The 22862-nt window shown below is 34.1% G+C and overlaps 1 protein-coding gene across 1 annotated transcript; it reads left to right on the forward strand.

Moving 5' to 3' along the window:
- Positions 1–488: 488 nt before the first annotated feature.
- On the forward strand, positions 489–22588 carry LOC130220206 (uncharacterized; the record flags this gene model as incomplete). The annotated part of the gene is made up of 6 exons (XM_056452582.1): positions 489–525; positions 1226–1310; positions 3101–3180; positions 12436–12649; positions 15956–16088; positions 22483–22588. Coding segments are annotated over exons 1-6 (655 nt in total), but the record flags the coding sequence as incomplete, so codon positions are not given.
- Positions 22589–22862: the final 274 nt, after the last annotated feature.

A 22862-nucleotide genomic window follows, 5' to 3' on the forward strand; every position in this document is an offset into this window, starting at 1 on the left:
GTAAAAACATAAACAATCCTAATAATAACACCATGGAATTCACTGCTAAATACACTAAGCTGCATCTACTTTTGCCTTGATTTGCTCACCGATGTCTTGCATTCTAGCTGTCGAGTGATGGTATTTACATTTTTAAAAATCAGATTAATTTACAAAATATAAGAAATTACAAAACAAACAAGCGAAAGATTACATTAAATTCTAAATGACTGTCAGAGATTTTCGGCCTAACCAACTCCCCATCATTTTTCTTCTCGTCTCAAATGGTATGGTGGGCCAAATCAAAGGTTAACATAGGCCAACGTTGGCCCGCGGGCCCTAGTTTGGGCATCTCTGATTTAGATTAAGCATACTGTATGACTCTAAAATATCACTTTGGCTAAAAATGACAAGTCCAATTGCTGGATGAGAAGGCAACCGTGAAACATACAAGAGGAACAGTTTGTGTTCCTTGAAGAGGTCCTGCGTTAATTTGCTTTATAAATGTGATGCCACAAGGCACCTACGGTCGACAGAAGTGCAATTGTAAGTGTTTATGTTTGCAGTGTGTGTGTGTGTGTGTGTGTGTGTGTGTGTGTGTGTGTGTGTGTGTGTGAAGTTGATAAATCTCAGAAGCTCCACCACTAGAGGGAAGCTCTCCACCATGACTCCTCCTGCATTACAAGCAACAGGCTCTACTGTCTGAATGTCAGCGTTTCTGCTAATTGCCTCCTGTCTGTTTGTTGCTTGCTTATGAATTAGCTTCCGTTCGCGGAACTGAATTAGCCACCATTATTTAATTACACCTGAGTAGATGACGCTTTAATTGGCGGTTCCTGACTAGGATCTGATATGGCTTGAGCTGTATTAAATGGCTGTTTACTTTCCTGATAGCTAAAAGCATTAAAACGATTGCATGGTGGGATTACGCTTTGTTAATTGCCCGCGTTCATTAGTCCTCCATAAACTGCGAGGTAAAGCACTGGTACACAGTGGATGAGATAACGACAAAGTCTTAAAGCATAATTTCACACCGCAAATTAAAAGCCGCCTGTCTTGTTTTGCTGCCTCTTCTCCAGAGGTTATTAAAGATCGCTCTCCACCAAGCACCCCGAGATCATATTGACAGGCTGTAATTAATACTAACCTTTCTAAGTCTAATGGAAAAGAAGTGAGCCTGTGATGAAAAGCATTTTTTTTTTCCTTCCGCGCTGAAATTAATCATATCCCTTCTATATATTTCCAGCTAATCCTAAAGTCAATGAAGAACTGAAACAAAGGCTGCCGTCCCCTGTAAAGCACCATTGTTCAGAGACCACACCACAACTTGGGTAAAGATGCCTTCCTCGGCTCATTTTACCGTGTTTGTCAATGGCTTTCTTCCACATGTTACAATTAAGGACGATTTTTTTTTTAATATGTGCGAAATGTTTATCAGTGTACATTGCAGGCGATGATTACACGCTGTAATGATATCTTTGCAGAGATGTGTTTTCTAAATCCGAAACGGTGTTACGATGTTTAAAAATCAGCTGCTAGGTTAGTTTGTTCATCTTTAGTGCAATGCAAATGTAAATTAGTTACAGGTGCAATGTTTGTGATGGAAATGTTTTCTTTTTTTAAGCTTATTTTATTATGCTTGTATTTAAAGTGTCGTTTATGAACATGCTATGTAAATATGCATTTGCTTTTATTCATATTAATCCCTGCCTTTGAATTTGTGGTAGACTACAACTTACTTTACTGTATTATGAAATAGTAGTATTTGAGCAGAAATTGCATGATTTACAATACATGCAGTAAAAGTGAATAAGAAGTTCAGTATTGAGATGATTTTTTTTTTGATTTATATTGTAACTAATTAAAAAAATTAAATAAAATTAGAGTGCAATGCAATCGTGCATGGTACTTAACCATAAGAATGCAACTTAATAAAATCTGCTAAAAAATTATCATTGAACAATTTAATTTAGTTAGCATTTTTCTTAATACGCTCTGAATTTTAAGTCATGAGAAGTCATTTTTTTGTATGCATACTGATATTAATAGCTCAGTTTGCATTATATTAATTACTATTTGGTTATATTTTCACATATACAAGCTTTAAATGTAATGCAAAAACAGGCTGTGAGGTCTTAAAAAGTCTTAAATTGTCTTAAATTTCAAAAACCAAATTTGAGGCCTTAAAAAGTCTTAAATCCACTGAAATATTGTGTTGTAGGTCTTAAATCATTTTAAACGGGTCTTAATTTTCCTATATCCAATTTTCCTATGTAATGCTATACCCAACTGGGCCAATCACTAACACTCACCCAATCACTAACAAAATATTTCAATAAAAAATTTAAGAAACATTCATTAATTAACTCTATTTACTTATTAATATGGTTTAATTATCTTTCTTACAATAATATTTGTTTTTAAGGTTTTTTAAGGTTTTAAATTGGTCATTAAAAAATCTTTAGCGTTTTGCCTTATGTAAGTCTTAAAAGGTCCTAAAATGGTCTTAAAAGGCTATTAAAAATTTAATTTGACTTGATAAAACCTGTAGAAACCCTGAAAAAATGCTTTCTTATTTAGTATTTTGTCTTGCTTGTTAAAATATCTAAAAATTCTTAAATCAAGAAGAATTTTCCAGACAAGTTAAAAATTCTTCTGTTTTCATAAATAATAATTTAATATTTAAATGAGTTTTTCCTTAAAACAAGCTAAATAGTCTACCAGTGGGTAAGAAAAATATAATATTTTTTTAAACTGAAAGGCTTATTTTAAGTTAAACTTAATTAATTTTGGCTTCTTTTTTAAAACAAAGAAATTCAACACAAAATGCTTTTTATTTTAAGATTTTTTTTTTTATATTTTGAAAAAGGCATTTATTTGCAATGTGTCGTCTTTGGGTCAGGACCCTTGAAGGTCTTTGATATTTGCTTTATGTCCTCGCTTTACTCAGCGCTTTGAAACAAAACATGCAGGTCCTTCAAAGCAGTGTCATTGATGTACAGTTTGTCAATATCCTGTACCAGTCTTCACCTGCATGTCAGACAGAGCATTGCACAGTCAACTGCTGTCATATATTAAAGTGTGTCAATTATATATATTTTGCATGTATATTTTTTTTCAGGTCCACTTTTGGAGAAACCACCTCAGCTACATCCCAGTGTCAGAGTATATCAAAAGCCCTGGAGGAAAAACTCTTACAAGGTAATTAATTATGAATGAGAAATAATTTTTTTGGTGATAATTAAAATCCAATCACAAAATTATGTCACATTAAAAAGTTAATTGTGTAATTTCACAGTCATTAGGACTCTTGCTTTTTTTATTATGCAGATTTAGTATTTTTCAATTTAATGATTTTTATGCTTCTCATTGCTTTAATTGTTCTAAACAACACAATGACAGTCATTTGCATGTTATTTATACATTTATCGACATAAACATTATTTATATTATTCCACAATGCCGGGCTCCTGGATAATAACTTTACCTCAGCCATGACGCTGTGGAAGAGCCACTATTTAGATAGACTGGTTGGAATGACAATGAGAGATAAACAGAGTATTTACCAACCCTTCACCAGACGCTCCTGATATGCAAATTTATTCTGCCTCGCTGCTCAAATATACATTTGGGCTGTTGGTGAAACACTTCAATCTTTTTGCAGGCGGTTAATCAGCCTGTGTTTGATTATTAGTGACGGACATTAGTAAGACGACACGGGACTGCTGCTAGCTGCATTTTCTTTATCAGGAGCAAATGGCCGTGTGAGTGTTCGCTCATCATGTCTGGTCACTTTTTGCCCCTTTAATTACATGAAATGTGACCATTTTTGTGTAGGATTCAGAATTGAACTGATTAATGCAGTTACATTGCAGAATTTTAAATGAGGATGCAAATTATAACTTAGAATTAAATTGGAATTATATTTATAATATATATAAAAATATATATTATATTATACATACATACACACATATATATACTGTATGGTGACGCAGTGGCGCAGTTGGTAGTGCTGTCACCTTACAGCAAGAAGGTCGCTGGTTCGAGCCTCGGCTGGGTCAGTTGGCGTTTCTGTGTGGAGTTTGCATGTTCTCCCTGCATTTGCGTGGGTTTCCTCCAAGTGCTCTGGTTTCCCCCACGGTCCAAAGACATGCGGTACAAGTTAATTAAGTAAGCTAAATTGGCCGTAGTGTGTGAGTGAGTGTGTATGGATGTTTCCCAGAGATGGGTTGCGGCTGGAAGGGCATCCGCTGCGTAAAAGAAGTGCTGGATAAGTTGGCCGTTCATTCCGCTGTGGTGACCCCAGATTAACAAAGGGACTAAGCCAAAAAGAAAATGAATGAATGAAAATTTATATAATGAATATATATATATATATATATATATATATATATATATATATATATATATATATATATATATGTATGTATGTATGTATGTATGTATGTATGTATGTATATATATATATATATATATATATATATATATATATATATATATATATATATATATATATATATATATATATAAATATAAAAGCAATAGAATGCAAAAACCTTCACAATTCAAAATACCTCTTCACGTAAAAAATACTTGAGTTCATTTTAGTTAATTTTTAATGTTTTGAATTCAGTTTAATAAACAATAAAAGCTACACTGTAAAAAAATCCTGGTTGTCTTAAATTTTTAATTTTATTCAAATTAATCTTTTGAGTCCATTGAACTTATATTACGTTAAACTGACTTAAAACAGCTTGCGTAACTTAAAAAAAGTAAGTTAGAACATGATTAAGTTAGTTTAATAAGTAACAATAAACTAAAACATATGCTGTCAGGACTAATTGATCATGACAGTGTTTTTTACAGTGTAGTTTTTGCACCATTTAGGACTGAAATAAAAATAAATGTTAAATTCCAATTTCATTTCAGTAAACAAAATGGAAGCAGACTTCTTGTTTGCATTTACTTATTTTGTATTTATTTAAATAATAATTTTTTAGAGGTTTTTCACCTTTATTTGTAAAGGACAGTGGAGGATACAGACAGGAAAGTATTGGGAGCAGAAAGAGGGGAAGGGTCGGCAAAGGACCTTGAGTCGGGAATCGAACTCAGGTCGCAGTGAGCACCACTGTGCTAAATGTCGGCGCACTTAACTGCTAGGCTATTGGCGCCAACCTATTTATTATCATTATTATTATTTTTTTTTATATGATACAACTTCATTGCCAGACCAAGATCTTAGGACAAGACATAATTCACATACAAAGACACACAAAACCATTCAAAACTGACATAAAAATAAATGTTAAATTCCAATTACATTTCAGAAAGCAAAATGTAAGCAGACTTCTAAATTTGCATTTATTTATTTATTTATTGATATGCTGCAACTTCATTGTCAGACTTAGATCTGAAGTTTTCATTGCACAACAGTATGCTACACTTTCTAAACAGACAAAACATAATTTACATACTGTACAAAGACAAAAAAAAGGTTTTATACATTTTACACGGACCAAATTCAGCTCTTTATCAGATTGTGTCAAACCAGCTTCACATAAGGGATGAAAGTAAATTATTAAGAGATAATGAACCTGTGAGATTTAGCTACAGATTCTAGAATGTTCTAATTTATTTGCATCTTTAAACTGGAGACAAAAAGATGATAAGAATGACACCTTGAATCAAGGCCAGTTTGTTGTCATTTCAGTTCTGTGCAGTTTATAGCCAATTCACATTCACACTTGTTAATGGAATGGGAGCCAACGTTTTAGTTCAGAATTTGAGTCCATTCTCGCTTGGTTCCCATAGGAAATGGGCCTTTACTTTGCACGCTTAGATTAAAAGCCCTGCTCACCCCATTTGTGAGGGAAATGGCTTTAAACACACATTCTCAGGGGCAGTTACCTTTGTGAGAGACACCCGGAGAGGGAGATAAAATTAAAGAAGTAACCCAGGTTAGGGAACAATGTATCCAAAAGTCGCATATTTGCAATGTGACAAAGGGCTTCTATAAGTGTGTTTGGCGTTATTATTCATGGTTTGAATTTGATGTTTGCACTGGCGAGTCTTACGGGGAATACTAATAACTGTCTCCAGCAATCCTGAGAGCAGAGCCCTAGCAACAAAGCCATGAGGCAGACCTCCCTGATCTCGACTTCAAAACCTGACCTTTCGCTAAATAATTGTGCCGGCTAAGCTGGAGCTTTTTGGACATCGCGGTCGCAAGACTCGAGCATCACAACGCATTTATTAACGCAGAATGATTTCCCCTTATTTGATGCTTTTGATTGAACCGCTCCGTGTTTGAGTTTTGCTCCATTTGAATTGCATTGATGTGCAGCTGATTTATGTATATTTTATAATCGCAGGACAGCCAGATTTTTTTTTTGTAGCACTTGACCCTGTGTGTGCACTTAGTGCTAGTAACTGTTTGATTTGCTTGTAGATGTTAAAGCTATTTTTTTTCATGTTATAAGGAAACCATTTGGTTGATTACACTGAAAAGTGCAAACAGTGTGGCTTTGTGGCGTTACAAAAACATTGCACTGTTTGCTGAGCATCCTGATCTGCCAAACCCCGTGACATTCAACTAATGGTGTGAGTTTTGGGGTAGGACTATATGTTTGGCTGACCAATGGTAGATGTTTGGGAAACCTGTTTGAAAAATTAAAACGTCAATATTATTCATATCAAATGCATTAGGTACAAATTATGTATTAGATACAAATTGCCACAGATCATAGAATTTTCCAGTTTTACAAAATTTAAAGCTGATTGAGGAAGTAGATATTGATGGTTGTCTGTTTAAATTGTGGATTTGAACAATGATGGTGGATGTATGATCCTGGATAATTCTTGTTTTTGGTTATGGTGTAGGTTTTGGTGGATGTGGTGTACTATACTAGATAATTGTTTGAGTAATTGAATAATGGCTAATGAATGATGATGTCAACATATATCCATTGATTTTAAAGCATGAATGGAACGATTGAATTGAATACGAAGGAAGCGCTTGTGTCTTTTTCCCAATAATGAATGTAAAATAAAACAAAATAAGAAGACCGTTCTCTTGAGCGTGGATTGCAGTACCTCATATTAAGTAACAGAATGTAAATTGGAACAGGAATTGTACACTTCAACAGCAACATTTAACCAATGATGTGTTTGTGGCCAGACTACCAAATTAATAGAGCACCTTTCAGCAGGAACATTTAACCAATCGTGGAAGTTTTGTGAGAAAATCTTCTTGGTTGACCAATTGTATAAATAAGAAATTCAGGAAACCTATTTGAATTTTGTTTGTTTTATTAATTTTACATTATTCATATTGCCAAACAAATTGTACACTTCAACAACAACATTTAATCAATGGTGTTAGTTTGTAGGCGGGATGGAAGGAAGTCTATTTGAAAAAGTCATTAATGCTTTTAATAATGCAAAAGAAAAAGGAAACATTGGGAAATGTTATCAGTTTTACCTCATGCACACTCCAGCAGCAATATTCAACCAATGGTTTAGGTTTGGATATGGGACTATCGTCTTGACCGACCAATGGCATGCATAACGAATTCAGAAAACCTGTTTGAATGTTTTTTTTTTTTTTTTTTTTTTTTTTTATTATTTTACCTTATAAGAATTGGCACAGAAATTGTTTACTGAAACAGTAACATTCAGCCAGTGGTGTGAGCTTGTAGGCGGGATTATCTGTTTGGCTGACTGATGTTACATGTAGGGGGAAGTTTGTATGTTTTTACTAAGGAAAAAGGGGGAAACATTGGGAAATGTTATCAATTTTACTTAGAGTAATGCAAATTTCCCAAAACGCCACACTTCAGCTGGAACATTCAACGGTGTTAGTTTGGAGGTGTGACTATCTTCTTGCCAATGGCAGACATAGGTAATTTAGGAAACCTGTTTGGGGAAAAAAAAATCTTCTGCTGTGCAAATTGGCACAGAAAATGTACACTTCAACAGCAACATTTAACCAATGATGAGAGTTTGTAGGCAATCTGTTTGGCTGACTAATGTTACATGTTGGGATTACAGGAAGTCTGTAAAAGTAATTAATGTTTTTACTAATGCAAAAAAAGGGGAGAACATTGCGAAATGTTATCAATTTTACCTAATGCCAATTTTTAAAAACAGCACACTTCAGCTGGTACTTTCAACCAATGGCATAAATTTGGAGGTGAGACTATCTTCTAGCCAATAGGTAATTCAGAAATCCTGTTTAGGAAAATAAAAAGATTTATTTTACTTTATGCAAATTAGCACCCAAATTGTGCACTTCAACAGCAACATTTAACCAATGGTGTTAGTTTATAGGCAGTACTATCTGTTTGGCCGACTAGTGCTATAGGCTGGGTTTGCAGGAAGTCTGTAAAAGTAATTAATGTTTTTAACTAATGCAAAAAAGGGGAAACATTGCAAAATTTGACCTAATGCAAATTTCGCAAAACGGGAAGCTTAGCTAGAATATTCAACTAATGGTGAAAGTTTAGAGATGAGGCTATCTTCTAACCAATAGGTAATTCAGGAATCTTGTTTGGAGGAAAAAATGATTTATTTTACTTTATGCAAATTGGCACCAAAATTGTACACTTCAACAGCAACATTTAGCCAATGGTGTGAGTTTGTAGGCGGGACTATCTGTTTGTTGACTAATGTTAAATGTTGGGAGTGCAGAAAGTCTGTAAAAGTCATTAATGTTTTTACTAATGCAAAAAAAGGGGAAACATTTGGAAATGTTATCAATTTTACCTAATGCAAATTTTCCCAAAATGGGATGCTTAGCTGGAATATTCAACCAATGGTGTAAATTTAGAGGTGGGGCTATCTTCAATATTCAACCAATAATGTAAGTTCGGATGTGGGGCTATTCTCTTGCAATATGTAATTCAGGAAACCTGTTTGATTTTACCCTATGTAAATTGGCACAGAAATCGTACACTTCAACAGAAACATGTAACCAGTTGTGGGCAGGGTTATCTGTTTAGCTGGCCAATGGCAGACATGGAGTGTTCAGAAAACTTTATTGTCACCTAACGCAAACACAGAAATACAGAGTAATAACTTAACACCCTCAGATTCTCACATTGCAATTTTAGCTTTCGCTGTATCTTTCAAGAGTCTATTTTTACCAGTTGTGTCATCACAAATTTTCTCTCGTTTAAAACGTCTCTGGCATAAGGGCTCTTTGATTTTGATCACAAACTATCCGGGGCACATCCAGCTTTCCCCGAGGAGCTGATGGTGTCTTCAGAAAGGCTGCCAGAGAGACAGGCCTCCGTGTTTGCATCTCTGGCCCTGAGCGCTACAGAAACATTGACAGAAGACCTTGTTTCCCCCTCCTGCCAGTCACGCGGCACAGATCGCCACATTCCCTCGTGAAAGACGGCCAGACCTAGTTTCCTTTTCAGAGAGCTGACGCAAAAACCAGCCAACAGAGCTGCCTTTCACACCATCAGACTGTAATCTCACAGCAGAGGAATGGAAATCTTCTATGTTATGGTTGCGGCTCCTTTATTGTGTGTTTTCCTCTTTATTTAGCCTCTAAATAGCTCACTCTGCATGCTAAAATATATTTTATTTATTATGCAGATTTAGCTGGAAATGCATTGACAATATAAAACATGCTCACTTGTTTTGAGCAACCTAACATTAACTCAACCACTAGCATTATTTTGAGGTGGGGTTATCTGTTTATCTGGCTGACCAATGACAGACAGCGGAATGTTTAAACCTGTTTGAAAATTAGCATTATTTTTGCACTCTAGTGGAATTTCAGATGATAAAATAATACAGTACAATACAATGCTTGCACTACCTGACAAAAGTCTTGTCGTCGATCCCAGTTGTAAGAGCAACAAATAATAACGTGACTTCTAGGATTTTTCTGATGAATCATCTGTTGAACTGCATCCCAATCATCACAAATACTGCAGAAGACTAATTGGAACCTGCATGGACCCAAGATTCTCATAGAAATCAGTCAAGTTTGGTGAAGGAAAAATGGTTTAGAGTTCCATTCAGTATGGGGGCGTGTGAGAGATCTGCAGAGTGGATGGCAACATCGAGAACCTGAGACTTTGTGCTGCCCATAACATTACAAACCACAGGAGAGGGCAAATTCTTCAGCAGGATAGCTGCTCCTTCTCATACTTCAGCCTCCCCTTAAAAGTTCCTGAAAGCAAAGAAGGTCAGGATTGGCCAGCCCAGTCACAAGATATGAACATTAATGAGCTTGTCTGGGGTAAGATGAAAGAGGAGGCATTGACGATGAATCCAAAGAATCTTGATGAACTCTGGGAGTCCTGCAAGAACAAACACTTTCTTTGCCATTCCAGATGACTTTATTAATAATTTATTTGAGTTATTGCAGAGATGTATGGATGCAGTCCTCCAAGCTCATGAGAGTCAGACATAATATATTTTTTTTCAATGCACCATGACTTTATATTTTATACTGGACATTATTTCTGTTAAGTGACAAGACTTTTGTCTTGGCAAAGTCAGACCTTACTGTCCTAATTAAATCATTAAAAATCAAGGCATAATCAGATTTTATTTGGCTAAAATAAGCGTAATCTAGAGGCCTTTGTCTTGCATATAAGCCACTTCTGATACCAAATGATCAACTAGAAGTCAAGTTATTATTTGTTGTTTCTAAAACTTGGATAGGCTACAAGACTTTTGTCAGGTAGTGTATTTGTATGGCACATTTAAAACAACCCCAGTTGACCAAAGTGCTGCACAGAGCACTGTAAAAAAATGCTGGGTTCCACAAAATTCCTTCATGTTGTTCCAACTCAAATTGATTAAGTTAACTTAAACATTTTTGCAAATTTAAGTGGATTGAACATAAAACTAATAATTTGTCACCAAAAAATCTTAAGAATTGTGTTATTTAAACTCATTATAGATAAGTAGTTTGAACAAGCAGCAAAAGTAATTGGTAAACAGTAAAAAAATAGGAACAATAAAACTCACATGAAGATGATTCGCTAAAATAAAGAACGATGAGAAGAGAGAAGTGTAGATTTAAAAATAGATAAATTAGAGGCACTTCAGACCCACAACTTGGGGCCAACAACAGAGAAGATCACCCTTATTTTTGAGACGTGACCCTGGGAACTTATAATAAACCAGAATCTGCAGATCCGAGCACTCTTGACTGATGGGTGTATCATGGTTGGATAGATAGATATATTAAATTCTCACCCAATAATGCAAATTCTGTTAGTATTAATCATTTTGTTGCAGTTATTGATGATTTACTTTTTCTGCTTTTCATTTTTTGTAATATTTTGTTGATAATAATTTTTCAGCTGCAGCTTTGAACGTTGGGTAAAATGTCTCTTCTAAATGACCAAAGATTTTAAGTCATTAAATCAAAATTCTGTTTGTTCTCGTGTCTTTCATAACCAATCACATCATGACAAATTTGAATGTGCATAGAGGAACTCCATAAATGAGATTTGAAGAACCATTGCAGTGAAGACAATTTCTAGTAAATGACAACTTAAATTTCAAGCAGTTTTTCCCTTCAAAATCAAGACATTAATTATAGGTGCCCAAAAACCTTACGAGGGTCAAATCCTGTTAGATGTCATTAAAACATGATTAAATGATTAAATGCGATTTAAAATGTATTTAACAAAAGAAATGCTATATCTTGTATATACAAAATTTGAAGATATGCTTCGATAGAAATATCCCATTTCCTCTAATATTTTAAATGAAATGTCATCAACTTTGGTTGGGAATCTCTGGTAATAATGATATACAGTAGTCAACATTTGAAGTGGATCAAAAGTCATCGCAGTTGTCATAAAAATCTTAAACAACACCCTTTTTTATGTTTTTAATTCATTCATTCATTTTTCGGCTTAGTCCCTTTATTAATCTGGGGTCGCCACAGTGGAATGAACCGCCAACTTATCCAGCACATGTTTCACGCAGCGGATGCCCTTCTAGTCAGAACTCATCTCTGGGAAACTTCCATACACACTCATTCACACACATACACTACGGACAATTTAGCCTACCCAATTCACCTGTACCGCATGTCTTTGGACTGTGGGGGAAACCGGAGCACCCGGAGGAAACCCATGCGAACTCAGGGAGAACATGCAAACTCCACACAGAAACGCCAACTGACCCAGCCGAGGCTCGAACCAGTGACCTTCTTGCTGTGAGGCGACAGCACTACCTACTGCGCCACTGTGTCACCCTTATGTTTTTAATTTTCAATATTAAAATTGAAATGTAACCTATTAAAATTTTAACTTTTTGATCCTTTTCCAATATTGACTACTTCAGAGCTATTTATTGGTGCCTTTTTGTGAAAGTTTTGTAGCATATGCAACACCTGTTGGTACTATAAAAGTCAAGTTTAAAATTAGTTTTTCCTTTTTCTGTGTTCTTGTCATTTTTTTTCCCCACGCACAGTATCTAAGAGTCCCAGACCCAGAGAAGGAGTGTTGCCCAAACCCCCTCCACCCCCACCTGTGCCTGTCCCGGCTCCAGCTGAAGTGAGGATCATGGAGGAGGAAAGACGAGCTCTACAGAGAGACGCGGCACTGCATGAACAGGTCATTAATGAGACGGCCAGCAGTCCAGTCCACACACCTCACATTAGCAGGACGGGCTCTGCTGCGCTCAGGTCAGGAGAACAGACTCTAGCTGTCATGAATTGACACACTCATTCACACTGCTCAGTAATATAAATGATAAAAAGTTCATATACAGTTGAAGTCAGAATTATTAGCACCCCTTTGAATTTATTTTTTTTTTAATTATTTCCCAAATGATGTTTAACAGAGCAAGGAAATTTTCACAGTATGTCTGATAATATTTTTTCTTCTAGAGAAAGTCTTATTTTTTTTATTTCAGCTAGAATAAAAGCAGTTATTATATTTTTAAACCATTTTAAGGTCAAAATTATTAGCCCCTTTAAGCTATATGTTTTTTTTCGATAGTCTACAGAACAAACCATTGTCATACAACTTGCCTAATTACTCTAACCTGCCTATAGTTAACCTAATTAACCTAGTTAAGCCTTTAAATGTCACTTTAAGCTGTATAAAAGTGTCTTGAAAAATATCTAGTAAAATATTATTTACTGTCATCATGGCAAAGATAAAATAAATCAGTTATTAGAAATGAGTTATTAAACTTTTATGTTTAGAAAAGTGTTGAAAAAATCGTCTCTCAGTTAAACTGAAATTTGGGGAAAAATAAACAGGGGGGCTAATAATTCTAACTCATTGTAGTTCATTATAAGTTCATTATACTTTTACCTCTCCTCTCTTTTTGTGTTTTTTGCTTTTTAACAGAAACTGAATTTTAAGAATACTTTTAATTGTATACTACACTGAAAAACATTGTTGCAAACAATTTATATGTGTTGAATTTAAACAAATTAAATTTGGTCATCTTCAACTCAATCTGTTTGTTTAAATTCAGCCCAAATAAATGATTTACTACCACTTTAAAAATGGTAATAAATCCAAGGATCATCTTTGCAAATTTTTTTCAGTGGATTTAGTGCATGCTATGCAGTGTACATATTTGTATAAATATAGTTGAAGTCAAAATTATTAGCCCTCCTGAATTGTTAGTCCTCCTGTATAATTTTTCCCCAATTTCTGTTTAACAGAAAGAAGATTTTTAAACATCATAGATTTAATAACTTATTTCTAATAACTGATTCTTTTATCTTTGCCATGATGACAGTAAATAATATTTTGCTAGATATTTTTTTAAGATTAAGTGACATTAAGTCAAGCTTAAAGTGACATTTAAAGGCTTAACTAGGGTAATTAGGCAAGTTAGGGTAATGAGGCAAGTCATTGTGTAACAATGGTTTGTTCTTTAGACAATTGAAAAGATATATTGTTTAAAGGGGGCAAATAATATTGACCTTAAAAACGTTTTATAATAAATAAAAACTGCTTTTATTCTGGCCAAACAAATAAGACTTTCTCCAGAAGAAAAATATTATTTGAAATACCGTGAAAAATCCCTTGCTCTGTTCAACGTCATTTGGCAAATATTTGAAAAATAAAATAAAAATCATAGGAGGACTAATAGTTTTGACTTTTTATTTTATTTTATTTTATTTGCCCTTTTGTGAAATTGTGATTCTTTTTCAAATATTTTACAATTACTGTGAGAAACAGAGAGAGGATTTGTTTTGTCACATTTTAATGCCTAATATTTTTTATTAACTAATTTATTTTGACCTTGCCATAATGACTGTACATCATATTATAATAAGATACTTGAATTGAACTTTAAGTGCAATTTAGAGACTTAACTAGGCTAATTAGGCAACTCATTGGATTAGTGTTTTTTCCATATATATATAATATATATATATTATTATTATTATTATTATTATTATTATTATTATTATTATTATTATTATTATTATTATTATTATTATTATTATTAATTGGTGTCGTAGTAGGTAGGTAGTGCAGAAAAAAAAAAAAAAAAAAAAAAATATATATATATATATATATATTATTATTATTATTATTATTATTTGGCGTCGCGGTAGGTAGTGCAGTCGCCTCAAAGCTAGAAGGTCGCTGGTTCGAGCCTCGGCTGGGTCAGTTGGCGTTTCTGTGTGGAGTTTACATGTTCTTCCTGTGTTCGCGTGGGTTTCCTCCGGGTGCTCCGGTTTTCCCCACAGTCCAAAGACATGCGGTACAGGTGAATTGGGAAGGCTAAATTGTCCGTAGTGTATGAGTGTGAGTGAGTGTGTATGGATGTTTCCCAGAGATGGGTTGTGGCTGAAAGGGCATCCTCTGCGTAAAAACATGTGCTGGATAAGTTGGCGGTTCATTCCGCTGTGGCGACCCCAGATTTATAAAAAGACTAAGCCGAAAAGAAAAGGAATGAATGATTATTATTATTATTATTATTATTATTATTATTATTATTATTATTATTATTATTATTGTGACCTTACAAATTGTTTAAAAAAAAAAAAAACTATTTTTATTTCAACTAAACTAAAAGAAACTTTAAAAAAGACATTTTTCCAAAGGACACACTGTTAAACATCACTTGGAAAATATTTTAAAAAGTATTTAAATTGGACAAGAGGGCTAATAATTATAGCCATATCTGTATATTAAAGTAATATAAGTATAAATTCATTTGTATTTCATTATATCTACACTTTTATGCCATTAAACCTGTACATTGGTTAAAAACATAAATTAAAAATGCATTACTTCTGTATCAGGTGTTATGCATGCATCTTAAGCAAGAATAAACAATACATATATTGTTCACAAGATCAATATCAAGAATAAATGTATAACTTAAACGTCCTTTAAGGGGTGTTTATTCTGTATTTTGGTGTGCTGTATCAATTTAGATGAGCAAACAGTAGGTCATCCAACCCTTGCATTATTACAACTGGATATTGTGCACTGTTTTAATATTGCACAACAATTTCTATAAAAAAGTAGGTAGTTTGTAATTGCAAACTCATCCTACTGTATGTGCAACAGCTGATTAGTTTCACTTTTCTTGAGTACTATCAAGAAGGCCTTAACTCAAAAATTATAAGTATATAATTTCCTAGTTTAGCATCATTGTCCATTGTTAAGATGATTTTAATTATATCACAGCATGCTTCGTCCTGTTATAAATATAGATTCCACTGCATTTTCTTTGCCTCCTTAATAAGAAACGAATCGTATTCCTGGCTGCAAGAGGGAAGTAATTTACCCTGCAGTACAGTGCAAGTAATACTTTAATATTACCTTAAAGGTCAACTGTATGATTTGACTAATATCTCAAAGTAAATAAGTCACAGTAATATTCTTGAAAGTGGGAGACGGCATCCCTTGTGTATTTGATAATTGCATGTCAGAATGTGATTCATTTTTGTTGCCCGTTTGGGAGTCTAATATAAGAGATTTCTAATGAACTTTTGTCTTTTCTGAAGGCATTCTCATGAGGACCAGGGAAACTCCAAAGTTATCGGTGACTCCAAAAAGCAAGTCCCAGTTCTGGATAAAGAGAAAAACATCGCCTTTCTCCTTAAGGAGCTGGATTCCCTTAGAGAGCTCAATAAAAAGGTGAATTCGCACATTAGGGCGTTCATAAAGTCAATTATTCTTTGTCTAATTAATCCTTTGGCAGAGGCCAAGTTCTTTTTTTTTACTTGAGTTAATCCTTCTGAAATTCATTATATTAGACTTGGTATTTTTAAATATTTTCAACTCTTCAAATGTTTCCATATATTTCATTGTTAATTAGCTGCATTGTGAGAGGTAAAGTTGCAAAAGTCACATCCATTGATTTCAGCCAGTTAAAGTTCAGCTTAGCACTTTTACCCACATTAATGCAGGCTAGACTTATAAACATTCATTTTGCTAAAATTATTTTAGATGGACACCTCTGCTGAAGTTTGTACAGATTACCTTACTTCTGCAGTTTACATTCAATCTATGGTATTATTTAGTTTCCTTTCTACTCTTAACACTTTATCCTATATTAACTATCTTAATTAATTTTAGGTAGATAACTAGCTATTGTAATTTTGCCAAGACAAAAACCATTGAGCTGAAAATTAAAATAAAAAAGGCTGTGCTGATTGCAATATGTTTTTTTTCCATGGTAATAGTGAGTCTGGCTGTTTCTCAATACCAAGTACGCAAAGTTCGGACTTGCGTCCTTGGAAGTTCAGACTTGCCAAGTTCAGACTTGGAAGAACGAACTCCAGAGGAGGCGAGGACACAAGTCAGGTCCTTCTTCAAATGGAACAGCAGTGTACTTTATAACGTCACTTACCTCACCATGGATTCATCTGTTTCACTGTACATTAACAATAAAATGATTTAATTATATAAACACAGCCTTATAATTAATATTATATTGATATTATAAATCTATATTTTGATGATTATTATTTTTTTAAATGTAAATAACCATAAATGTAAAGTGAAATGGGTTATTATACACAAACTCGTGTCTTTGATTATCAGATTTAATAAACTACAATGGACAATATACAAGTATAAAGTACAAGACGTGAACAATAGGAAATAAAGATAACGTTAAGCAATTTGGTAAACAAAGACAAACAGCGCACATAACATAATTAAAGACAATTATATAACGTAACAAAATAACACTGCCAAAATAATACACCTGAGAACAAATGATAGATTTAAAAGACCAAAAACTGTCCGTTAGATATGCACAAAATGTATTCATATCATGTTTTAACTACAATAGACAGATGCAATCCAGCGGTATATTCGAATTTTAAAACCGTGCGGGTATTCTCCTCCGCCATCAGCTTTCGCAGGTTACGCTGTTATGCATTCTGGGATACCTGTGCTTTGTAAGTTCGCACAAGTCACCTCTCGATGCATCCTTGGTAAAAGAGGCAGAGCAAGTACACATCCAGGAATTTTATCTGCACTTGGCAAGATGTGAACTTTGAATTGGAACAGTTCTTCATTGACGGTTAATGACATTCCACGAGGACACAAGAACGCAAGTACAGACAAGAACGCATTGATATAGAAAAATCCATATAGAATTAGATTTTTCACATCTTATAAGATGAATAGATCGGACTTTTTGTGGGCTCGGAGGTTGTTAATGGATTGTATAAGCTTTTCTGAAGATGTCTGTTTATGTCATGTCTTAAAACTGAATTATGGTAAAAATCTGCATTACCCATAATGCTGTGCAGTAGATTCCATCAACCATAGAGTTGGAATGAAAAATCATGCCATAAGTGTTACTTGACAAATCACAGGTGTGACTGACATAAATCATATATATATATATATATATATATATATATATATATATATATATATTAGGGGTGTGAATCTACACTGGTCTCATGGTTTGGTTGCGATTATCAATGCCATCGATTCGGTTCCGATATCTCTGTGCATCACGGTGCATTGACGATGCTTTCCATTCACAATTTTATATTTTATTCAGCAACACAGTAATTATTGTATTAAAATTTAGAATTAATATTTATATTAATATATTATTTGTAATACAATTTTGTCCTTTAATACAAGCAGTCAGATATATGTACTGTACCTTTAATTTTGCCAGCTTAAAGAAAACTCTTGTTGAATGTATTAAACAAATCTCAAGTACATGCACAGAACAACACGAGCATTTATAGCAAGTATACAAATGTAAATATCCCGCTTGCTTTTTGAGCATTGTTGAGCCAGTTCTTAAACACCTATGATTGGTCAAGCGCTCAACAGAAAAGGCTCCGATTGGCTCTAACGGTCAGCGCGGCTCTGGCACTGTTCAGCAAACAGTGACACAGACACTAATGTTAAACGGCAGCGGTGATCAGCTGATTCATTAGGTGTCGACGTGGTAGAGAAAACTTGCTCTGCAGACATACTCGAGTCTGGCTCCACAAGTAATGTTATTGTTGTATCAGCCGAGAGGAGATAAAATGTTACCTCACAAACACGCCAGCAGTGAAAGACTGTCCAATAAAATAACAAGCAGTGAATTGTGCACAGTTATCTGCTTTTTAAGTAGTTGGAGTATTTTAATTGCTCACTGTCTTCTCCCACGCCATAGTAAGCTACCACCATATAACGCATGTGGGATAAATGATGTCAGTTCTTAATTGGTTATGATTATTACTGTACTGATACCAAATTGTTCGAGACTGCATCGCAGTGCATCGAAGAAACAATTAGTTTTGACACCCCTAATATATATATACCCCTAATATATATTGACACCCCTAATATATATATATATATATATATATATATATATATATATATATATATATATATATATATATATATATATATATATATATATATATATACACACAAACACTCTCAGAAATAAAGATACGCAAACTGTCACTGGGGTGGTACATATTTGTACCTTAAAGGTCTATATTAATACCTCGAGGGTACATATTACTACCTAAAGAGTACAAAAGTGTCCCTTTTAAAATGTTTAGATAGTAATATTTATTTTTGAGGTAATATTACTATAAGACTGCTCGTTTGGAGCGCTGATGCTTGAGACAGTTCTAGGAGGTAACAATAATGAACCACTTTAATCATGGACTTTTATCATTGGATTTTAGAATGACAAAAACAAGATTTCAGTTCATGTTTCATGTTTTACAATGTTGTCGGAACCGCTGGTTTGTTTGTTAATGCCATACCATCATGCCCATGTTTTTATGATCTTTTAAAACTATGTCGCATTAAAATGGAATTTATTTAGTAAATGTTTTTTCATAATAGGTTAGTTACAGTATGCACATAAGTGTTTTAATGCACATTTTGAAATTTCATAGTGGATCAAACTTAGCTAATGGCTGGTTTTTTCAGCCGTTCTTCAGGATTTCTTCATTTGTGTTTAACAGAGGAAAGAAACAGGAACAAGCAGAGGATGCCTTTAATATATTAAACTATCCCTTAAATAGTAGGTTCTGAAAGCTAGTGCTTAGTATGTAGCTCCTATATTCTTACTTACTGCATAATTGTTCTTTCAGAAACATCAGGGATAGAACTAGAGCCTTAAAAAAGTATTAGTCAGTATCTGCAGCCATCTGGAGACGCTCTGCGTGAGGGGCCGGAGACGGGGGAAATGACTGTAATTGATGTCCCTGGGTTGCAAGTAGTTGTGACTCCTGACAGAGGAGCAGGAACACGTCCCAAGAGTGTGTTTTTGCTGGCAGTGATCTGACAGAGCCCTTTGAGGACTCTGGCCCAAACCTGTCATGTTTTCAAAGTCCGGGAGGACGAAAACAAACGGGATGAAAATATTTAAGACAGGAGGTTAAATCTATCATTGAGATGCTTGTAAAGTATCACTCACCAATCCCCATTTACAGCCAAGAGTTGACAGTTCCTCTTTTTGTCTAGAGTTATTTCATGTATCAGAGGTTGACGTAATGGATATAAAGTTATGATCAACTGATACGAGGTTTTCAATGAAAGAAAGGTGGCCAATGGAAGGAGCAATGCCAAATTGATATGTAATTCAATATTATCTTTAAAAAAAATCTTGCTGGCTTAATTTTGTTTTAGTTGGATCAAATTAACGTTTCTAGTACTCTAACAAAAATAAAAACTCTAAGAAAAATCTGAGTTAACTTTGTTAAATAAGTTAAAATAACATAAAAAAACACATGTTATCCTGACTTTTTTATCATGTCATTTTTTTACAGTGTATACATTTGTTTCATGCCGTTTAAGCTATACAGTGTAGGGTTGCACTGTTTGCCGGTACTATGGTAGTATCGAGATACTATGGGTCCAAAATACTGGTGGTACCACTGTAGTTTGTAAACAGTAGTATCGTCATTACTGGTCTATCTATAATACATAATGTTGGATGTGGAAAAGTCACTCAAATGCACACATTTGTGCAACGATAGACCATTTTATTTTAGTAGTCTGTGGTGCACTTTAAGGTTGCACGTTGTCTGACGTTTCAAATGCACACCTGAATCGGTTCATTTCTGTTCCTGTCAATATGATTTATTAGCTACAAAAACAGCAACAATCTCTTAAAAAGAACGACTCACAAAGTGAAATTTTGAATTACTGTGGATTGTTACCTGATAAAACTGAATAAAACAAAAGATGAAAAACCCAAAATAGCAACAGGAAACATTTTTTGACCACCTCATGTGGCCTAGTTTTGTTGTAAAAATGCTCTTTTTGTAACAAATTTAGGTTGGTATAATTTGTATCTTGATTTTATTGTATTTTTTGTTGGTCAGTGATGTACAAAAGAAACTAAAAGAACTAATCCATTGTAGGTAAAGTAACGTAAAATACTAATTTTTTCAATAATAAGGGAATTGTGAGTTAAATTCAAGTAGACCTATTATAACATGTCAAGTATAGTATTTCTGACAATTTTGTTTATAATTTGAGTTATGAATTACAGTATCGCATAACTATTTGGTATCATGATACTTCAGCTGGTATAGTATCGTAAGATGAATTAATGGTATCGCGACAACCCTAATAGGGTGCTCAGCATATATGAGTACACCCCATTTTCATTCATTTTCTTTTCGGCTTAGTCCCTGTATTAATCCGGGGTCGCCACAGCAGAATGAACCACCAACTTATCCAGCACATGTTTTACGCAACGGATGCCCTTCCAGTCGCAACTCATCTTTGGGAAACATCCACACACACTCACTCACACTCATACACTACGAACAATTTTAGCTCACCCAATTCACCTGTACCGCATGTCTTTGGACTGTGGGGGAAACCGGAGCACCCGAAGGAAACCCGCGCGAACGCAGGGAGAACATGCAAACTCCACACAGAAACGCCAACTGACCCAGCCGAGGCTCGAACCAGCGACTTTCTAGCTGTGAGGCAACAGCACTACCTACTGCGCCCACACCCCATTTTGAAAATGAATATTTTGATCCATTTCTCAGTGAATATGGGTAACATATATTGGTGCATTTGAACAAAATGGATTTATTAAACAGATATTATTATTAAAATAATATTTTAGTCACAGGACATCTTTAGAAATGGAAAGATTATACATTTTAAATTCATGCAAAATATGTATTTTTAAAAATTACAAACTACAACATTTCAACAAAATTGTATATATTTTTTTGTTTCTCTTGATTTTTGCTATTTTTGAAAATGTTATTTAATATTTTTCCCTAACATATTAATATGGGCTACTAATTTTTGAACCCTTATCGTACGTTTTTTGTTAGATAAGCTCCAGATTTGGCTTCAGTACTGACTAAACTAATGTATATACACAAATTTAATTTTGTAAAGCATCCTATAGAAAATATTAATTTAAATAAGAGCTTTGTAGGGGGTGTACTTATATGTGCTGAGCACTGTATAAAGCAGTTTAAAGCTAGCAAATGGATGCATACATAAAAGTTGAAATCTGCAAAGGAGATAACTTATCTCACAAAGGATCATGTCGCAAGAAAAAAATATGTACTGTATGAAGAAAATACATTTTTACTCTATGTATTTTTTTATTCTACAAGGATGTGCTAAATTGTTAAAAAGAGCAAACATAGCATTTTTCTATAGCATTAGTCTATTACTGCTTTAAATAAATGCTGTTCTTTTAAACTTTATTCATCAAAGAATCTTAAAATTTAGTTTCCACAAAATGTTTAGCAGCACAACTTCTTTTAATATTAATAATGGAAATCTTTCTCAGCCACTAGTGTCACATAATTCTTCACATGATCACATGACCAGCTTTGTAGGCTGTAAGACTTACTAAGAAAATTACTCACTGATCCCAAATCTTTACTGTATGCTTTCAATTTCTTACCAAATATAGAGTTTCATGCAGAAATCATTTACTAGTATTTTGTAGACTAACTGGAATTTTGATTTACCTACCAATCAGGTAATCTGTTTACAAACTCACTCATTGGACTATTTTATAATGCTATATTTGTTATGTGTGTGTTTGTAGCTCCAGGACAAGTTGGCACTGAAAGAGAAGGAGCTGGAAACCAAGCTGCTAGACTCTCAACTACAGGAGACTGAAATGGAGGCACGGGCCAATGAGAGAGCAGCAGGTAGGATGTTTATAGGAATGGCTACTAAGTGAATAGACTTGTTTATAGGGAAATCCGGTCTTCTATTAATCCTTGTTTGCTGTTGGGTATATTTTTATCCTCTCTGAGGTTATATTGAGTCTTAATTTGGCCACGACTTTCTCCATGTTTCAGCAAATAGAATTATTTTTGGTGAAAAATCTTATAAATCTTAAAAAGTATTAAATGTTGAAAAGTCAATTATGAGAAAATTAAGGCCCTTAAAAGGTATTAAAAAGTCTAAATCTCGTTTTTA

The sequence above is a fragment of the Danio aesculapii genome, unplaced genomic scaffold (assembly GCF_903798145.1).
Source record: "Danio aesculapii unplaced genomic scaffold, fDanAes4.1, whole genome shotgun sequence".
NCBI classification, from domain to species: domain Eukaryota; kingdom Metazoa; phylum Chordata; class Actinopteri; order Cypriniformes; family Danionidae; genus Danio; species Danio aesculapii.